The sequence below is a fragment of the Rhinoraja longicauda genome, chromosome 26 (assembly GCF_053455715.1).
Source record: "Rhinoraja longicauda isolate Sanriku21f chromosome 26, sRhiLon1.1, whole genome shotgun sequence".
In the NCBI taxonomy this organism is placed as follows: domain Eukaryota; kingdom Metazoa; phylum Chordata; class Chondrichthyes; order Rajiformes; family Arhynchobatidae; genus Rhinoraja; species Rhinoraja longicauda.
This window is the reverse complement of record NC_135978.1, coordinates 26088949-26111079: the sequence shown is the minus strand read 5'-3', so window position 1 is coordinate 26111079 and position 22131 is coordinate 26088949. Positions and strand designations below refer to the sequence as shown.

At 45.1% G+C, this 22131-nt stretch overlaps 1 protein-coding gene across 1 annotated transcript in view; it reads right to left on the bottom strand.

The window, feature by feature from the left end:
* The window catches only part of nle1 (notchless homolog 1 (Drosophila)), a 35118-nt gene extending 13106 nt beyond the window's left edge, over positions 1-22012 (bottom strand). Inside the window, exons 1-7 of the mRNA XM_078422027.1 lie at positions 21927-22012; positions 14869-15021; positions 12904-13121; positions 11349-11428; positions 8239-8315; positions 7087-7184; positions 1920-2112 (exon numbers count right to left, since the gene is read on the bottom strand). Of these exons, the coding sequence (XP_078278153.1) occupies positions 1920-2112; positions 7087-7184; positions 8239-8315; positions 11349-11428; positions 12904-13121; positions 14869-15003 (801 nt within the window). The 5' untranslated portion in view covers positions 15004-15021; positions 21927-22012. The remainder of the gene's footprint in view (positions 1-1919; positions 2113-7086; positions 7185-8238; positions 8316-11348; positions 11429-12903; positions 13122-14868; positions 15022-21926) is intronic.
* Between the last annotated feature and the right edge of the window lie 119 nt (positions 22013-22131).

Sequence of the window (22131 nt, the reverse complement as noted above, 5' to 3'; positions counted from 1 at the left end):
GCCCGATCCATCTTGGGTACTAACCTCTTCACCATTAAAGGGATCTATAGGAGGTGCTGCCTCAAAGGAGCAGGCAATCATTAAAGATCCACACCATCCTGACCACGCTCTCATCTCACACCTAGCCCCTGCTCTCATCTTGCTCTTACCATCGGGAAGAAGGTACAGGAGCTTGAAAATTGTGACCAGCAGGTTCAAGAAGAGCTTCTTTGCAACAATCTCTTGAACACTGCATCACACGAACCTCAACTTTGAACTTTTATGGACTGTGGTTGTACAAAGTACTGTGGGATTTTGCACTGATGTTATGATTATTAATTTATTACATTTTAAATTTGTTTATTACATAACATGTGAGCATTTAACAAGCCTGTTAAGAATTTCATTGTTCTATTGCTAGTACGTACATATGATAATTAAACACTTTTGACTTTATTGACTCTTGAACACCCTGAACTGCAGCCCTCAAAGAATTAACCCTCAAATCAAATCAGGTCTGGAAATTCAGAGCAGAAGGACCTTTAGTCACACCAGACAGACTCAACTGAGGTCTTTAACATTACCAAGGGATTTTATAAGATCAAAGATACTGTGTGCATTTGTGGGGATGTCATAAACTACTGCCCACAGGAAGAAGGTAACCACCAATAAATCCAATCCAAGAGAATCTTGAGCAGGAAGGAACTGCTGTTGCTGGTTTAAACCGAAGATAGACCCAAAAAGCTGAAGTAACTCAGCGGGTCAGGGAGCATCTCTGGTGAATTGGAATAGGCGGTTTCGGGTTGAGACCTTTCTTCAGAACTTCTTCAGTTCTGAAGAAGGGTCTCGACCCGAAACGTCACCTGTTCCATTTCTCCAGAGATGCTGTCTGACCCGTTGAGTGACTCCAGCTTTTTGTGTCAATGTAAGAGAATCTTCCTTGCACAAAGACTGGTGAGAAAGTGGAACCGCATTGAAAACAGATGAACTTAAGGAAAAAACAGATAAATGTGCGTGAGAAAGGAACAAATGGATATATTATTGAAGAGTGAGATTGACATGCTGAGAGACTCATCTTGAGAATAAATACCAGCATGTACCCTTTCGGCCACATGGTCTGTTTTGGCATTGATTGTACATAATTTTAGGAAGAACGTAAAATAAGTCACATCAGATTTCTGCATTTCTATTTCCTCTTCCAATTTTTCCACAGGTTGAACCAATAAATTGGCCACTGCTGAGAGGCTAATCTTCACAGCGAAGACACATTGGCTACAGGCTGCCTACTGTTGTACCAGATTCCTGCAAAGCTATTTAAGGATTCTGCTTCCAATGGATAGTCTGTTTTAAAGTTGAACTCTGGAAAACTTACAGAAAACCAAAGGCACCCGGCAATGTAGCAGGCTGCTCTGAGGCATACATCATCTCTTCAGACAACAATATTACTCAATCTAACCCATTAACAATCTTTCCAATCTTGCCACAACTGTGTGACCTCCCAACTCGAGCTCCATTAATGTCAACAATAGAGCATCATATTAGGGTGGCACAGTGGCACAGCTGGTAGAGCTGTTGCCTCACAGCAGCAGACATGGGTTCGATCCTGACCTCGGGTACTATCTGCGTGGACCTTGCACATTTCTCCGTGACCATATGGGTTTCCTCTGGCTGCTCCGGTTTCCTCCCACACCACAAAGACGAGGGGGTTTGTTGGGTTAATTGGCCTCTGTAAATTGACCTAGTGTGTGTAGGGAGTGAATGAGAAAGTGGGATAACATAGAACTAGCGTGAACAGGTGATTGATGGTTGGCGGGCGTGCAATCGGTGGGACTAAGGGCATGTTTCCATGCTGTATCTCTAACGTAAAATACAATGTATGGCAGCTATTAACCCTGCCACATAAGGCAGATATGCTCTTGTAAAAAGTAAATTCTACTTACATCTTCAGCCCGCCACACCTTTATGGTCCTGTCTTGTGACGAAGAGTAGAGGAGACCGTCACCACCCCATTTTACACAGGTTACTGACTGAGTGTGGCTGGTCAGGATTTTATCGCAACGTCCCAGCAGTGTGTCCCATATCCGAACACTGCCGTCCTTTGATGCACTAGCCAGGTAACGGCACTGCGGATTCCTGGAGGCACAAGAGACAGCACCTCATTACGAAGCCAACCTTGAAGCCTCATCAGCAAATATAGGTAAATATATGTGTTGAAGCACATAAGTCATAGAATGACAGAAATTTTAGCATCTCTGGCTGAGAATCTATAGGTATTGGTTTATTATTGTTACGTGTACTGATAATGAAAAGCTTTTGTTTGCTTTCTATCCAATCAATTCAGATAATACTATACATGAATACAATCAAGCCATATACAAATGCAACAGGTCGAACGTAGAGAAAAATATCAGAGTGCAGGCTGAAAGGTCAGGTACATGGCTCACTTTCCAGGCGTTTCCCTGTAAGTTACGCAACATTGAACTGCAATCATCCACTGCTTTGGAAACATGTTCTTTCTTCAACTTCTCTCCAATATTTCTACCTATTAATTTAAACATATCCCCCCCCTCATTATGTAGGTTAATTGACTGGGTAAATGTAAAAATTGTCCCTAGTGTGTGTAGGATAGTGATAATGTGCGGGGATCGCTGGGCGGCGCGGACTTGGTGGGCCGAAAGGCCTGTTTCCGCGCTGAATCTGAAATCTGAAATTATTGATATACCTTCAAACAAGTCAGGTAGCATATGTGGCTTGTATACACTGGAATTTAGAAGGATGAAAGGAGAGGAGATCTTATCGAAACGTATAAGATTATTAGGGGGTTGGACACGTTAGAGGCAGGAAACATGTTCCCAATGTTGGGGGAGTCCAGAACAAGGGGCCACAGTTTAAGAATAAGGGGTAGGCCATTTAGAACTGAGATGAGGAAAAACTTTTTCAGTCAGAGTTGTGAATCTGTGGAATTCTCTGCCTCAGAAGGCAGTGGAGGCCAATTCTCTGAATGCATTCAAGAGAGAGCTGGATAGAGCTCTTAAGGATAGCGGAGTCAGGGGGTATGGGGAGAAGGCAGGAACGGGATACTGATTGAGAATGATCAGCCATGATCACATTGAATGGCGGTGCTGGCTCGAAGGGCCGAATGGCCTCCTCCTGCACCTATTGTCTATTGAGAGAAAAACTGAGTTAACTCTACAAGTTTGTGACCTTTGATTAGAACTCTCCAATTTAAACTGGAATGACTTATCGGAAATTGATGACTTCAATGCCAAGTCCGAAAGGCTGCAATACAATTGTATCCTTCTCAGAAGGCAACAAACTGTGTCCTCTCCAACCTTTACGCCCAAGGCAGTGAACCTCCGGTAAATAATCTACGTTACATCTCTAAGTTTCGTCATCCCATGTTCAAACTCAATTCCTTTCACCCGTAACAACAAATGTGGTTGAACAACCTCCTCTCATATCTCTAAGGATTAGAAACAATGCAGCACTTTTATGTACCAGTCGATATCATTCAGCTCTGAATCAGAATTGGCTTCTGTATTTACTTATGACACAAATACAACAGCAATTGCACACAAAACTAAATGGGTTGTGAATCGCGGGGAACACATTAAGGTGCAGTATAAATGCATACTTGTTATTTTGTTCCTGTTGTTTTCTTGCAATTCCTTTGTGACATAGCCCATAGACGCTGCTTAAACAGCTTAAGAATAAACCTATGTATTTTATTTGCTAATAACAAAATCACACCAATTTATTGCTGCAGTTTAAGGGACTCTTGTAAAATAAATTCAATAACATTTGCATGGTGGATTTAGTTTATGACATTTTGCACGCACGTAGAAAATGGGAATGGCCCTACTGTGTGGGAAAAACCTTGCACAAAACAGCACCCAAATACACCAACAGCACAGTGGAGTGTTTTATAAAGTTAATAAAGTGGATAGACACAAAATGCAGGAGTAACTCAGTGGGACAGGCAGCATCACTGGAGAGAAGGAATGGGTGACGTTTCGGGTCGAGACCCCTCTTCAAATCCGGTGGAAACCAGTGGAATAATCAGTGAAAACCGTCGTCGGGAAAACGTCCAAGCAATGAAAGAACAATGTATGGAAGGTTCAATATGCACCTTTCAAAAGTTTTGCTCTTAATGATGGTGAGCTTAATTTCATTCCAATGAAGCTCACAAAACCAGATGCGCTGTCTCCCTCTCTTCTCAGGCAGTGCCCATGGTTGGAGGATGACTGGGAATGGAGGTCCTGACTGAGAATGGAAGATGCTTGAGCCTGATTACTTTTAACATGGTGTGGCTGTGATATAACCTCTGCTACAGGACAAGACCAATGTCAAGGAAATCCAAGATGATGGGAGACGAGCACTCAGTGGTCATTCAAGATCAATTTATTGTCACATGTACCAATTAAGTTACAGTGAAATTTGAGTTACCATACAGCCATACTAAGTGAAAAGCAACAAGACACACAGACACATAAAGTAAAATTTAACATAAACATCCACCACAGCGGATTCCTCACTGTGATGGAAGGTAATCAAGTTCAATCATCTTCCTCTTTGTTCACCTGCGGTCGGGGCTGTTGAACCATCCGCAGTCGCCGCTGTCGACGGTCGGGATGATCGAAACTCCCCGTGTTGGGACGGTTGAAACACTCTCCAAAGCATGGAGCTCCCGAGTCGGCCTCTTGTTACCAGAGACTGCGGGCTTCACGATGTTAAAGTCCACAGGACCCATGGTTGGACCTCTCCACAGTCGATCCTTGGCAAAGGATCGTAGCTCCAAGATGTTAAAGTCCGCTCCACACCCGCGGCTTGAAGCGCCAGGCCGGTCTCCAGGAAAGGCCGCCAACTCCTCGATGTTAGGCCGCAGAGGGGACGGAGATACGATACGGAGAAAAATCGCATATCCGTCGAGGTGAGAGATTGAAATAAAAAGTTTCCCCCAATTCCCTCCCCAACGCAAACAAGAACACACTCGCACTCACTCCACAGACAACTTACAATGGGGGCGACACAGAGACAGAGCGCTAGAACTGCTGCCAGACACCCGGGATCGATCTTGACTACGGGTGCTGTCTTCACGGAGTTTGTAGGTTCTCCCTGTGACCACTTGGGTTTTCTGGGTTTCAAGGTCAAGTTTATTGTCACGTGTACCAATTAACGTACAGTGAAATTTGAATTACCATACAGCCATACTAAAACAAAAAGCAACAAGACACACAACTCCATAAAAGTTAACATAAACATCCACCATAGTAGATTCCCCACGTTCCTCACTGTGATGGAATGTAATAAAGTCCAATCTACTTCCTCTTTTATTCTCCATCGGTCGGGGCAGTTGAACCATCCGCAGTCGGGGCGATCGAAGCTCCCACATCCGGCGGTCGAAGCCTCTGCGCCGGGGCAGTCGAAGCTCCTGCGGCTTGGAGTTCCCGAGCAGAGACCGCGAGCTCCGTTATGTTAAAGTCCCGCAGACTCCCGCGGTAGAGCTCAGAGGTCGATCCCTGGCAAAGGGATCATGGGCTCCATGATGTTAAAGACCGCAGGCTCCCGCGGTGGAGCAATTGAAATCGGTCTCCAGCAAAGGCCGCCAACTCCTCGATGTTTGGCTGCAGTGCGGACGGAGATACGATATGGAAAAAAATCGCATCTCTGTCGAGGTAAGAGATTAGAAGAAATTTCCCCCAATACCCCCCCCACATAAAACAAGCTGAAGAACAGTAAAAACATACATTTAACACATACAAACAAACAACAAAAGAAAGAAGGGACAGACAGACTGTTGGCGAGGCAGCCATTGCTGGCGCCATGTGGTGGACAATTGTTTTCTCCAGGTGCTCCAGTTTCCTCCCACACTCCAAAGATGTACATGTTTGGAGATTAATTGCCTTTTTTAAATTGTAATTTGCCCCTGGTGTGCAGGTTACTGTCAGTGTACGGGGTGATTGCTAGCTGCCGTGGACGGTGAGCCGAAGGACCTGTTTCCGCACTATATTCCTAAAGTCTAATCGTCTAAAGTAAACTTTGGTAAAATGTACAGGCTCCTGCTCATACTATCTCCTCCACCCCCTCAATACCCATATCCTTTAAAAAAAATCTATGCCTTGCTCTGATTTTCCTTTCTAAACCTCTCCCTCTAACCCTCCCACTTCTTTACTCTTTCTTTCCTTCTCTATCTCCACCTTGCCTAACTCCTTCCACTCTCCCGCCACAGGCCGTTTGCTTCCTCCCAACATGAGGCTTTCTCACACAATCTTCACGCTCCATGGCTAAAACTGACCATCCCCCTGGTCCCAGCAGCTGATGTGCCTGTGGCTTGTGGCTTAACCCATCCCATCAAAGGCACCACTATCCTAACGGTGCTATATAAGTGTACGGCACAGTTACTTTTGTGTTAGTGTCCTTGTCTCTGTCTTTGTGGAAATGCCTGGTTTTCAATCATGAATTTATTTTGAATTAGTCCCCATGGCTCAGTTTCATATTGATTACATTGACAGTGTACTGTGTTGACTTAGTCTAAATGACAAGCCCAGATTCTGATGTAAGCTGCTCACTCTCGTTTTCAAATCACACCCTGATCTCACCCCTCCCTATCCATAGTAGTCACCACCTTATAGCCTTCAAGGATCCGAATGGTACTTCAAGTCTGGTCTCACATCCAATTCCTATTTAATTTCCCCCTCGCCTGTGTCCACCTATTACCTGCCATGCTTTGCCCTACCTCTCCTAGCTTTCTTCTTCCCCCCCCCCCTCACAGTGTGTCTCAATCAGTGATGTCCAAAGAGCTGTACGGCATAGGTTTACGGTGAAAGGGCAGGGAACCGAGAAATAAAATGTTTCACAGGAAGTCATTGGTGTATGGAAAGAGCTGCAGAGGAGATGGTGGAGGCAGGAACAATAACAACATTGAAGAGGCATCTGGACAGATACTTCAATGAGCATATCAGCAGGATATGGAAGTGAAATGGAATCAGTACAGATAGGCATGATGGTCAGCATATTCACGGTGGGCCGAAGAGCCTATTTCTATGCTATATGACTCTATGGCACTCTGACTCCGGCCTAAGATCTCTTTATGAATATTTCACTCACAAATGTAGTGGCTCCCAGCAAAGATACGTGATCCACTTGGAATGTCCAGTCAAAACCTTTCCGATTTGTTTCCCTGTGCTGGGGTCCCATATGAATATCTGAAATCACAGAGGCAATGTTGAATTTAACCAGAAAATCATTTGATTTCTTAAATATAAAAAGGCTCACTCTGACAGCAAAGATCCCCTAGACTTCAGCTGGCCCACACAGGAAATGTTTGGCAGGCCAAATTCTTCCTCGTGCATCATACAAAAAAAGACACAAAGTACTGGAGTAACTCAACGGGTCAGGCAGCATCTCTGGAGGACATGGAAAGGTGATGTTTTGGGTCAGGACCCTTCCTCACACTGAATGGAGTAGAGGGGAGGAAGCTGAAAGAGATGTGGTTGGAACAAAGCCTAATGATAGGTGGATAAAAGATACAGAAATGCCATTCTGTGGTTTTAAATGGCACACCATATAGCTGTTTTTCTAAGCTTATTCGCGTTGAGGGGAATTGCAAAATGTAATGACGACGGCGGTGAGTAAGGTGGGCCTAAAATTGCTGTGCTATTGTGTACCGTTTTGGCTGTAGTTCAGGAACAAACAAACAAACAAACAAACGAGAGTAAGTAACATTTTGTATTTTTTTCCACTATTTTCCCCACCACACCTCCAAATATCTCCCTCTTCTGGGAATTTCATTATTCCGTTGTCAGTGCATATGAACTTAAACACTCTTGATCTGATGGGGAAAGATGGGGAGGGATGGATGTAAACAAAGTCAGTCGGCTGGCATGAAGAAGGTGCTCAATTCAAAGTCCTGAAAGTTACTTCTTTGAACAGAAGCATGGACAAAGTTAATTCACCTCTCTATTTTAAATCGCTAGACACCTTCATTATAAGGGAAAAGGATTCAGTATTTATAAATCATGACTTTGGATGGCAACATGCCAAGGGAAGGAACTGAAGTTCGTAATGATTGTTAACTATGACAGAAAAGTTTCAGAAAGGAGGGAATTTCATTTCAAAGCTCCTGTCACAACCTCACGACGTACCAAAGTGCATTGTGCCGCTAAAGTTATTTCCTTTTAAGATATGCAGAGGATAAACAAACAAACCTGACATTTGGTAAGTATAAAGAAGTTAGGTAGGAGTTTTCAAAGCGAATACCTGACTGTTCTTGCACCCAGATGCCAGCTTTTTGCCATCAGGAGACCATGCTATGCTCAATACCCAGTGTTTGTGACCTGAAGAAATAAATTACATTAGTTGTAGACACATTACATCAAAACTATTCCTCCAGGTCTGAATTGTTCACATAACACATTACACAAATGGAACCATTATTTTATTCATAGTCTGAAGGGTCTCGACCCATTCCTTCTCTCCTGAGATGCTGCCTGACCTGCTGAGTTACTCCAGCATTTTGTGAATAAATTACTTTATTCATGGTAATTTGTTGAGGCTTTCTGTCAGTTATTGGTTGGAAGGACTTGATTTCATTTCATTTGCTGCTTTAAAGTGGGACAGGTTGCAAAGGTTAATTTCATAACCAAAGTCAGCCCGCTAGCATGAAAATGATGCTCACTTCAAAGTTGTGAAACTTATTTCTCCAGACATTAGACATTAGCATAGTCAAAATTAATTTACTCCACTATTTTATATAACGTGACACCTCCATTATAAGGCAAAGAGGACTTGAAGAAGGGTTCCAACCCAAAACATCACCTCTTCCTATTCTCCAGAGATGCTGCCTGACCCGTTGATTTACTCCAGCATTTTGTGTCTATCTTCAGTATTTACAAATTATCTCTCTGGATGGCAAAGTTCCAAGGGAAAGGAGGTTGGTAATGATGGTTAACTATGGTAGAATCGTGCAGCAGGTACAGCAGGCAGTGAAGAAAGCTAATGGTCTTTATGACAAGAGGAGTTGAGTATAAGAGCAAAGAGGTCCTTCTGCAGTTGTATAGGGCCCTAGTGAGACCGCACCTGGAGTACTGTGTGCAGTTTTGGTCTCCAAATTTGAGGAAGGATATTCTTGCTATTGAGGGCGTGCAGCGTAGGTTTACTAGGTTAATTCCCTGAATGGCGGGACTGTCATATGTTGAAAGACTGGAGCAACTAGGCTTGTTTACGCTGGAATTTAGAAGGATGTGAGGGGATCTTATTGAAACATAAGATTATTAAGGGATTGGACACATTAGAAGCAGAAAACATGTTCCCAATGTTGGGGGAGTCCAGAACCAGGGGCCACAGTTTAAGAATAAGGGGTAGGGCATTTAGAACGGAGATTTGGAAAAACCTTTTCAGTCAGTGAGTTGTAAACCTGTGGAATTCTCTGCCTCAGAAGGCAGTGGAGGCCAATTCTCTGGATGCTTTCAAGAGAGAGCTAGATAGAGCTCTTAAGGATAGCGAAGTCAGGGGGTATGGGGAGAAGGCAGGAACGGGGTACTGATTGTGAATGATCAGCCATGATCACATTGAATGGCGGTGCTGGCTCGAAGGGCCGAAAGGCCTACTCCTGCACCTATTGTCTATTGTCTGCATTCACCCAGGATGGTGGGGGGGAGGCTGGGAGGGAAGATGGAGCTAGTTTAACATGTCAAAAGCCAGCACTTCCAGCCGTGGTGCAGTGGCTTGTTGCTTAAGCTGTGCACTCGAGTCCCCAGAGTAGGATGTGAAACTGCAACCTCGACTTAATGCTTCAAATTCTGCACTGAGCTGCAGCTGACACAACAAACTCAAAGACACAACAATCAGCTTCTTCAAACAAATTAATTAATTCATTAATTAAAAAAGGACGGCATGGTGGCACAGCAATAGAGTTGTTGCCTTACAGCGCCAGAGACCTGGGTACGGTCCCGACTACAGGTGCTTGCCTGAACGTAGTTTGTACATTCTCCCCGAGACCTGTGTGGCTTTTCTTCGGGTGCTCCGATTTCCTCCCAGACTCCAGAGATGTACAGGTTTGTAGGTTAATTGGCTTGGTATAATTGTAAATTGTCCCTTGTGTGTGAGAGATTGTGTTAGTGTGCGGGGGTCACAGGTCGGTGCAGACGCATTGGGTCGAAGGGCCTGTTTCCGCGCTGTATCTCTAAACTAAACTAAATTCATGTTATTTTTCCTGTGAATATTGTGATCATCGCAGTGAAGTCAGTGCTGGGGGATGAAACACTCAACACTTTCACCGCATCAGGTATTCTCGGCTTGTCTGCAGCACCATTTGAAGTGGACTGAAGTTCGGTCTGTCTCCACAACCTGCTTCAGCCCCAAGTGGAGGAAGAGCGCCATCTGTTGCCATCATTTCTCTATTTCTTCCACAATCAGCAACCGAGGATATGTCATTTACAATTTCATGACATCCCAAAACACTTAACAGCCAGTAACAGATGTGGACCGTAACCCCTGTTGCAAATCAGGGGTTGCAGCAGGCAATTGGTAATGAACATGAATTGATGGCATGGCCAGCATTAGGCACATCCAATGTCAGTAAATGACAAGTCCCAACATACACAGAGGGGTGAACATGGACACTCAGAGGGGTATATGCGGTGCACACAGGACGTGTGCGCACTCACACAAAGGGAAGTGCGCGCATACACCCAGAGGTCTGCACGTGCATGGGTGTACACACAGACAGTGGGTGCTCGCGTGCACGTGCATATAAGATAGCGTGTGCGTATGGCCATGTATACACAGAGGGGTCCATGTATATACAGAGGAGTGCATGCATGCATATGTGCACACATAGAAGAGGATGTACTTGTGAGTGTATGTTTTACCGACATATGCTTGTGTCTATATCCCGGAGTGTTCATGTGCACACAAAGGGGTTCAAATGCAACAACGCACAGAGGGATGCATGTGTACATACAGAAGTGTATGTGCGTGCAAACATACGGAGTTCTATGTCCGGCTGGAGCAACTGATCAATAAGATAAAGCAAACTCTTTGTTTAAAAAGGAGGTTAATAGCAGGTCAGCAATACAGTTGTGAACAAATGTATCAAGAAACCAATTTAAACACTTAGTAAGTGGGATCAAGACCATTAAATGTATTTCTAATAGAAATGTATTGAAATTTGATCCCTTCTAACGTCTCCTTTGATCCTGCTCTCGTGTATTAATTAAAGATATATTTTCAAATCCAAATCTGTGAGGAGGTAGTTAACGACCTGTTTTCAAGTGGTTTTGCACCACTGAGTCACAGATTAAATAGGAGAGATGAGAAATGCATTTTGTGCAGGAAACATAACATTCACATATTCGGCGTGAACTTGCCTTTGGCTGTGAAGTGTGGAGTTTCTGTCGTCAGATCCCAGAACCGTACCGTGGTGTCTCCTGATCCACTTGCTAGATACCTTTAAAGTCAGGGACATGTGGTCAGTGCTGCACACAATAAACATCAGCAATAACATAAAAGTGCACATAAAACTAAGGAGGCAAAATAGCAATAACCCAAATTTTGTACAATAAACCAGCTTGCCACTAATCTCCAAGAAAGCTGGATATAAAGATCTATCCTTATATTTATGTAGGGAGTACAATACAATGAGTACATGAGTTTCTTTGCTTCCATCGTGTCAGGTCAATGTATTAGGTTAATTCCCGGAATGGCGGGACTGTCGTATGTTGAAAGGCTGGAGCGATTGGGCTTGTATACACTGGAATTTAGAAGGATGAGGGGGGATCTTATTGAAACATACAAGATAATTAGGGGATCGGACACATTAGAGGCAGGAAACATGTTCCCAATGTTGGGGGAGTCCAGAACAAGGGGCCACAGTTTAAGAATAAGGGGTAGGCCATTTAGAACGGAGATGAGGAAGAACTTTTTCAGTCAGAGAGTGGTGAATGTGTGGAATTCTCTGCCTCAGAAGGCAGTGGAGGCCAGTTCTTTGGATGCTTTCAAGAGAGAGCTGGATAGAGCTCTTAAGGATAGCGGAGTGAGGGGGTATGGGGAGAAGGCAGGAACGGGGTACTGATTGAGAGTGATCAGCCATGATCGCATTGAATGGCGGTGCTGGCTCGAAGGGCTGAATGGCCTACTCCTGCATCTATTGTCTATTGTCTATTATATTAACAAAGTACCAATGCCGTTCATGTGGCTACTTGAAACATCTATCACTCTCTGTGGTTCGACCACAATGTCACTGACCCTTTGTTGCTGTTCCAGTGCTCCCTATTAGACAGCAGCCATCATATTGTCAGGCTAGGAGAACAAAGAATTCTCACAAGCACAATGATTCAATGATACCTTATTGTCACATGTACCTAGGTAGAATGAAATGCTTTGTTTTGCATACAACCTAGTAAAATCTTGTGGCAGACCTCACCTGGGCAGAGCACAAGTGTCGCCACTTGTCTGGCGCCGACAAAGCTGCAAAAGATCACCGAGCAGTCTAAACAAGTTCAAACCAGGAAGTAAACGGCCTAAAATTTCAACCTATGCTTCAAATAGTTTGCAGTATGGAAATTAAAGAGAACATACGTAAAAGCTCAAACGACGAGGCACCCAATGCTTCACTTTAAATTTTTCTCTGGCGCTTATCATAGAGTGATACAGTGTGGAAACAGGCCCTTCGGCCCAACTTGTCCACACTGTCCCATCTACACTAGTCCCACTTGCCTGTGTTTGGCCCATGTCCCTCTAAACCTGTGCTATCCATGTACCTGTCCAATTTATCCAGGTACCTGTCCATGTATGTACCTGTCCACATAGTTTTTGAATTAGGGCAGACATTTTGAGAATGTAGAAAGTGCAATGTAAATTACAATAGAATTAAAGGGAATAGAACTAAAAATGATCCAGATTTATGTTTTTCAAAGAACTTGCCTTCCCGAGGGGCTAAAAGCCACAGAAATGACAGCTTCAGTGTGTCCTTCCAAAGAACTTGTGCACCGTGTTACTGCCCGAACCCGAAACACTGCTTGAGGCTGATAAATGATGTCAATAATCTTTTCTGTCTCCACTTGCTGATCTTGCAGTGTCTTATCCAGCGAGGTGACTATTTCAGACTCATTCACGTAAAAAGCCAAAGGCAATGGATCATCCTGAAAGCAAAAGACCAACAGAAACTTTCATTTAGTCTGTTCATTTCACCGCTCAATTCCAACATGGTTTTTTTTTACAATACTAGAACAATGGTGGTAAAAGGCCCTCTGATAAACCAGCCGGACTGACACAATCTCTGATGTCTTGTCAACTCACAACAAAAACAAGGTGATTTCCTTGAACAGGCAAAAAATCCAGTTTTAAGAAAAGGACAATTTGAGAGGGATAAAACTCTGGGAATATCACTGCATACATCTTAGGTGATTAAAACCAGCCAGGTGGCACTCTGAGTCTAGGAAACAACCACCAACCAGAAACTGGCCCAACATTCATATAAAGGAATCAGTGCATCTGTGCCCAATGTCCAGCTGGCAACTTGGTTCACGTAGCCACTATTCTTTGAGGAAAATAAGTCTCTCCTCACATCCAATCTTGCTCTTTTGGCGAAATTGTAATCCTGTAAGCCTTTTGAGAATGAGAACAATCAACAAACGCGATTTATTTGCTTTAGTTTGTCAAACATAATCAGATTGGTGCTCTGAGCTTCTCTAAAGATCTGGATTTCAGATCACTGAGGCTCAGTAAAATATCTTATCCTGGGAATCAGACTTTTGACCTTTCTTTTCAACTTTTCCATCACATCACCGTCTTGTGAGAATAAAACTGAATACAACAATATTCCACCAGAGTTCTAGGTTCTTGTACAAAAAAACCCCTTTCATTTACCAAGCACTTTACATGACCTCAGGACAGTCCAGAGTATTTTTCCCATTTCTTTATGATATAGAACGAGGCCATTTGGCCCATTGCATCTGGCTGGCTCTTATTTAACCCATCGATCCTTTTCACCCAATTATTTCCCTGTCATTTATTGTTACTCACATCCCCATTTACTCCCAGCTGATTCCCCTATCATCCAGGTATTCTGGGGTTAATTTACATTTACAAATTAATCAATTTATTAATTAATGATTTCACAAAATTAATCTTGACACAATGAAAAAATTTCGATGACAGGACATCCAAAGGAATAATTGATTGGTTGAGATAGGCCCTTAGGAAACAGGCCCTTAGGCCCACCGAGCCCATGCCAACTGTCGATCACCAGTTCGCACTAGTTCTATGTTATCCCACATTCGCACCCACTCCCTACACACGAGCAGTGATTTACAGAGGCCTATTAACCTACAAACAGCACATCTTTGGGATGTTGGAGGGGACCGGATCACCCATAAGAATCCACGCAGTTATGAGAACATGCAAACTCCATAAAGACGTACCCATGTTCAGGATTGAGCCCCAGTTCCTGGCGCAGTGAGGTAGCAGCTCTACCAGCTGCACCAATGTGCCACCCTAGGTACGGTTTTAAAGAAGCAACATAAAAAAGAGTCAGCAATATTTAGGGAATGAATGCCAAAATCTTGGGCCAGAGACATGGGCAAACCAACCTCTGTTGGCACTCAGTGGAGGGGGGGGTGAATTTGTTTAAGCATCAACCAAAATCACACAAACAAAATTGGTCATTGCTGCTTGCGGCCATGTTTCTTACATCATAACAACAAAAAACATTCCTGACAATGTTTATTGGCTGTGAATCACCTCAGGACTTTATTAAAAAAAAGATATAAAAGGCGCTAAAGAAATGAAAGTCTTTTGTTTTATCTTTAAACAACTGAAGCCACAGTGGCCATTTGAAGGGTGACTGGGACTGAGCAAGACATGTACAAGTACTCCAGACACGGTTACCTTGGGCAGCAAAACATTGCACACAAGCTGCAGTTTGTCGGGTGTTATGTCAATGGGGACATCGAAAGGTGACCCCAGGACCGCCCCACCCTCGTCCTTGAACTGCACCAGCAGTCGCTGAATTTCCTCCTTCATTGTCAAATGCTGGAAGAGCTGGAAAAAACAGCAGGAGATGATCAAACATGTAAGTCTCTACATCAATACTCTTCACTTAAACCGAACAGTGATGTTGACAACCAATTGAAATCGACAAAAATAGAAATACTGGACTTAAATATCAACTAATTAATTTAACAGGTTACCAGTATATCTATTGATTTTTTAAAAATCTTGTGTATTTACAAAATTTCTCTGCAATGTTTTGTTGTCTTTATTTTTGGTCACACGTCAATGCTTCTATTTAACAATGAAAATCTCAGCGGAGAGCAGTGTAGGAAAATAACTGCAGATGCTGGTACAAATCAAAGGTATTTATTCACAAAATGCTGGAGTAACTCAGCAGGCCAGGCAGCATCTCAGGTGCCTCAGCCACAATAAATGCCCATGCACATTGAGTCTTTGATTCCTACATTGAGTCCTTCATTCCAACCAAAATTTCAAAATAAATAACAAAAAATTGGAGGTGGCAGTAAATTGCAGGGCTACAAGGAATTACCCAGACTACCAGATATTCTTTCGAAGACCCAACATAGCTACAATTGTCCAAAAGGCCTAATGTGTCATATGACTCTGGAAACTGATCTATTTTCTCATTCCTGGTGTGAAGTAAGGCCCACCGATCTATGGTGTTCGTGCGCTGCGATTGCTGGGAATCTTATCCCCTCCCCCTTCACAATGCTCCACCTGATCGGAGTCACCCCTGATCCTGGCACCAGGAAAACAAAGTTCCATGTGTAGGAAAGAACTGCAGATTCTGGTTTAAATTGAAGGTAGACACAAAATGCTGGAGTAACACAGCGGGGCAGGCAGCATCTCCGGAGAGAAGGAATGGGTGACGTTTCGGGTCGAGACCCTTCTTCAGACTATTCAGACCAAGGCAACGTGCCATTCTGGAGTATTCTGGAGTCTGGTTGTCAGCCTGAGCAGCACCAGTCAGTTCCCCTGAGCAATGAGTCCCTGCACCACCATTGGTGGCCTTGACCTTTCCCTCCATTGCGGTGCTTCAGTCCAACTGGGGAGCCAAGACTTGGTTGTGATCCCACCCACCCTAACCGTATCCATAGCATTGCATCTAAAAGATGGCGTTGCAATATTGCAACAACCTGGATTTTGTGCTCCGGTCCATGAAATTATTTTCTGACTCCGAGACAATAGCGATTCCTCTGGGCCGCGGAAAGCACTTCATTTTATTTTGCGAGGTGCATGCTTATGAGTTTGGTGTTTCCACCAATTTTTGTGTTGTTTTAATATTTCTGTACTGCTGTTGTGACCTGGGTACGCCAAGAGGGTACGCCAAGAGGGTACGCCAAGAGGTGAACTGATGTTTTTTTCAATTTGCAGAGTGGTTCAGTGGGATAGAAGTGGAAGTGATAGTCTCATTTGTGGGCAAGTCTAAAAGGTAAAAATTAGACCAAGTCCGACCTTGAAATAATGTGGATATTGGGGAACACACTTTAGCACTCATGTTATCAGTAAATGAAACATGGGAAACCTTTCTTTAAGATCTGTACCTCTGTTCCAATTCTGTAACATGACTTCACCTCACAACAGATTCGCTCAGAAAACTGCTCACACACTAATACACAAGTGCGAACAAAAAAAAATGTTTGAACACATTTCCCCTAATTTCATTCTTGTCAGTCGATCATCATTGCTACATCCTACAGGTAGACTTTGTAAAAACAGATTCCCAGAGATGGATTGCAAAGCTTTTTCTGGAATCTAATACCTCTGCTCAACACTGACTTTCACAAAGGCCTATCACTTTCGGCTGGAGATGTTACTGTGTCCCTGTGACCCTGGAGTGCAGCTGAGCATAGAGAACATGTCGAGAATATTGGAGACATAAAGCCCAAGTAACTCTCCACCACAAGATAGGTGTACATACACTGACTCTGCCTGGGGTCAGGCCCCACACTTTGTGTTCCAGAGACACTGAAGCTCCCTTGGCGGATGACTTTGTGTTTGTACATAATTTCTTTTGGCATGGTCTGAAGTCGTGGCATGAAAAAGCACCTGCAATAGGTCTTTCAGAGGTGCTTTCCATTGCATGAGATCATGGAACATCGTTCTAAAGACACATTGATATTGGGGCTACCACAGACTGATCCACATGTGTATCCACACACTAGTTTCATCCAAACCCATCTGCTCCTTCCTGCCCTGGTTCTTCCTGCCCCATTCTCTTCTCTGGTTTGACCTTAACTCCACCATTCACCTCAATCTCTCCCGATGGTAGTGAGTCTCATCCGTCTCTGCTGTGCTACCTCATTGAAATGTGAAATATGAATAGTGAAAGGCTCGGATAGAGTGGATGTGGAGAGGACATTTTCACTAGTGGGAGAGTCTAGGACTGGAGGTCATAGCCTCAGAATTAAAGAACGTTCCTTCAGGAAGGAGATGAGGAGGCATTTCTTTAATCAGAGGTGGTGAATCTGTGGCATTCATTGCACAGAAGGCTGTGGAAGCCGTCAATGGATATTTTTAAGGCAGAGATAGATAGATTCTTGATTAGTATGGGTGTCAGGGGTTATGGGGAGGAGGCAGGAGAATGGGGTTAGGAGGGAGAGATAGATCAGCCATGATTGAACGGCGGAGTAGACTTGATGGGCCGAATGGCCTAATTCTGCTCCTTTCACTTATGCCCGTGATACTTATATAGATCTATTAATGTCAGCAGTGTGACTTTGATATAATGTGCCGTGTTGTAACGAGTCTTGGATATACTGTAGGTATCATGTCCCCAAGATGGATGTTCTATATTATTTCAGTAACGAGAGCTTAGTCACAGCAGAGACGGATGAGACGCACTATCAAAGGAAGAGATTGAGGTGAATGGTGGAGTTAAGGTCAAACCAGAGAAGGTCAGGACAGGAAGAACCAGGGCAGGAAGGAGCAGACGGGTTTGGATGAAACTAGTGAGTCCATGCACATGTGGATCAGTCTGTGGTAGCCCCGATATCAATGTGTCTTTAGAACGATGTTTCATGATCTCATGGAAGGGGAAGCACCGAAAGGTTATTTGCAGCAACTCCTGCGGCTACTTTTTCATGCCACAATTTCAGACCATACCAAAATAAATAATGTACAAACACAGACAGTTCCTGAATTTAAGACTGATCGCCGGACATAACTGAATATTTTCAAAACACCTCAAACCTTAACTGCCTTTTCTTTGCACGGATGTGGCCTTATTGGCTGAGTGCTGAGAGCTATTTTGTTTCATTAATATCTACATGTAGTCCCAGGTATTTATTCACAAGGTTGCTGGAGTAACTCAGCAGGTCAGGCAGCATCTCAGGAGAGAAGGAATGGGTGATGTTTCGGGTCTCGACCCTTCTTCAGACTGATTAGAAGGGTCTCGACCCGAAACGTCACCCATTCCTTCTCTCCTGAGATGCTGCCTGACCCGCTGAGTTACTCCAGCACTTTGTGAATAAATACCTTCGATTTGTACCAGCATCTGCAGTTATTTTCTTACACTACATGTAGTCCCAGCTCAGTATAAGAAAATAACTGCAGATGCCGGTACAAATCGAAGGTATTTATTCACAAAATGCTGGAGAAACTCAGCAGGTCAGGCAGCATCTCAGGAGAGAAGGAATGGGTGACGTTTCGGGTCGAGACCCTTCTTCAGTCCCAGCTCAGTGACATGTCCCATTTGGCAACAAGATATGAAATTCTGGCTAAAATGGGTCTACAGTCACTGGAGTTGAGGAGTAGAGCAGATGTTATTGAAACGTATAGGAATCTGAGGCGGCTTCACAGGGTTGATACTGCGAGGATGGTTTTCCTTGCAGAGGAATCTGGAACGGGGGGGGGTCACAGTTCCACACCTTCACAGAGAGTGGTGAAGGTGTGGAATTCTCTGCCTCAGAAGGCAGTGGAGGCCAGTTCGTTGGATGCTTTCAAGAGAGAGCTGGAGAGCTCTTAAGGATAGCGGAGTGAGGGGGTATGGGGAGAAGGCAGGAACGGGGTACTGATTGAGAGTGATCAGCCATAATCGCATTGAATGGCGGTGCTGGCTCGAAGGGCTGAATGGCCTACTCCTGCACCTATTGTCTATTGTCTAAGTCTAAATCTGAGAAAGCAGTTAAGAACCAACCACATCAATGAGTCGGGAGTTGCTTATTGACCAGATGGTCAAGGATGGCATATCATAGTCAAAGCCTCATTGAGAGATACAGTGCGCAAACAGGCCCTTCAGTCCACCGAGTGCGCACTGGCCATCAACCACTCATCTATAATCCCATCGTTTACTCCCCATATTCTCATCAGCTCCCCTTGGAGTCCACCAGCCACAAACAATGTAGAGACAATTTACAGCACCCAATTAACCTTCCAACCTGTCTTGGAGAAACGGTCAAGATACAGTAAATCCCCGTACTAACAGACCATGGTGGTGAGGGGTGGGAATGGTGTCCGTTATTGCTGATTGTCCACTATAACCGAGTACGGTATTATCATTGTGTCCTTTTGTGTATTGACCACCATCTGCACTTCTTAGTTTCAATTATATGCAAAGTGCTGGAGTAACTCAAAGGGTCAAACCGCATCTCTGGAGAACATGGATAGATGACATCGGGACCCTTCTTCAGACTGATTCAGTCAGCTGAGTTACTCCAGCACTGTGTGTCATTTCACCTCAAAACTAGATACAAATGCCGTTCGCCTGCACCAGCGAGCCTTTCTTCACCAGCTACCACGCGGTCCAGTTGTCGTGGTTGTTGTTGCAGCTCACGTTGTAGTCCCTGGCTGTCAGCTCTTTCTTCAGGTCGCTTCCAATGACTAGACATGCTCACTCACTGCAGGGCTCCCTCGCCTCTCACCAGCTGCCCTGTCCTGTTCATCCCAGCTTTTCCTCCACTCAACTCCACCAATGCTTTCTCCATCGCAGTCGTCGATATCTTTCAAGGGAGGAGGAGGAGGATACAGCGGCGGTGGAGCAGAGAGCAGACAAAGCAATGGCAAACAGTAAGGGGCAGCTGGTGAGAGGGAAGGGAGCCCCACAGTGACTGAGCGCTTCTCATCAGCGATGGCGGTCTGAAGAATGCGCTGACTCCTGGGGCTACAGTTCAGTCCAACATGAGCTGCAACAATAGCTGCATCAACCGGACCATGCAGTGGGTGAAGGTCTCGCTGTTGCACCCAGCGAGCTGGGGGTGTAAGCGGCCGGACGGGAGGAGATGCAAGCTGGGGGTGGAGTGGGCAGGTCCGTACACTATAACCAAAATCCAGTATTGAGATGTCCGTTAAAACAAGGGTTTACTGTATATAGCTTATACGTATACTTATGAATGGTCTCGACCCGAAACATCACCTATTCCTTCTCTCCAGAGATGCTGCCCATCCCGCTGAGTTACTCCAGCTTTATGTGTCTATCTTTGGATTAAACCAGCATCTGCAGTTCCTTCCTACACTTATGTTTTTTGTGGTGTCTGTGTACCAGTGATGCTGCTGCAAGTAAGATTTTCACTGTACTCCGTATTTGTGCACAATACAATAAATTTGATTTGACTAGATTCACCCGTTTGCTACCAAAGTTTAAACTTTCGAAATACAGCGCAGAAACAAATCCTTCGGCCCACCGAGTTCACGCTGACCAGCGATCCCTGTACACCAACACTATCCTACACACTAAGAGTGTGGGAAGAAACCAGAGCACCCAAAGAAACCCCACAGAGAGAACGTACAAACTCTGTTGAACCAGTCTGAGCAGATGGACAAAGCTGTACCAAGTCAATGGTACCAGCTGTACCATCTCAGCTAGACAGATATAACATGAAGTAACTCAGCGGGACAGGCAGCATCTCTGGAGAGAAGGAATGGGTGACATTTCAGGTCAAGACCCTTCACCCAGAGATGTGCCTGTCTTGCTGAGTTACTCCAGCATTTTGTGTCTTTCTTTGATTTAAACCAGCATCTGCAGTTCCTTCCTGCACATAACATGAAGTAAGATTGCCAACTACCTTGGCAAAGTAATCAGGATCTGGCTTCTAATCTCTGTCGAACAACTATTGGAAAGTTTACACATACGAGGACTGATTTGACCTCAATTATAATAGTCTCATCAAGGTTTGAAGAACAGAAAGGGAGGCCAACATCTTGTCCATCTACGTACCCAAGTCTCAAGAAGAGGTAAAGTTGGGGTAATATGGCAAAGAGAAAAAGTTGCAATAATGATGGGAGAGATGCAAAGATGATTCAGATACTACAGCAGCTGAACACGTAACCCTTCGAAACAGTTAGAAGTTACACTTGCCGGATTTCACTCTACGTTAAAGGGACGGTGGAGGCAAAGCGTCCCCACAGACATTGATCCAGCCGCTCAAAAGTCAAAGCGTATTTAAAGCATAGCGAGAGATACGAGTTACTTAATAGTTGATGTAAAGAGAGGACCCTGTGGAGCTCGGACCCCTGGCCTGGCGCAGCCGGCAGATGGAGGACAGACACAACATGCTGGACTGGAGTAGCTCAGCGGGACAGCCAGCATTTCTGGAGAGAAGGAATGGGTACCGTCTGTGGTCGAGACACAGGTGCAGGGGCTGATTGCAGAGCCAAGGGCAGGCAAGCCCCGGACTTGTTCCCATCCCCTGCTCAGCGATTTGTGTAATGCACTACGCGGGCAGAAGAAACCCGGGACCATGTCTAGGACCAAAGCAGCCCGGGCCCAGGACCGGGACCAAGCGCTGGGCCAAGGCCCGATCCCCGGCCCGCCCCCCTCACCCCGCTGCCCTGGCCGGGTCTGTCAACGAGCAGCGGGGCTCCGGCCCCGAGCGAGGCACGGCCTGTAAAGCGCCAGCAGACTGAAGCCCGGGCCCGATGTTCAGGGGTACCTTACGTACACACCGTCCCCACACCCCAGCTCCACCCGGCCCAGCCCGGCCCCGGTCACTGACCCGAGAGTCGCCGCGATGTTCAGCCGAGGGAAGCGTCTCCCACGCGGACGGACGACCGGGAGTGGGAGTATCGTCTACAGCGCCCCCCTGCGGCCGGGAGTGGGAGCGGCGCCTGCAGCGCCACCTGAGGCCGGGAGTGGGAGCGGCACCTGCAGCGTCCCCCTGCGGCCGGGAGTGGGAGCGGCGCCTGCAGCGTCCTCCTGCG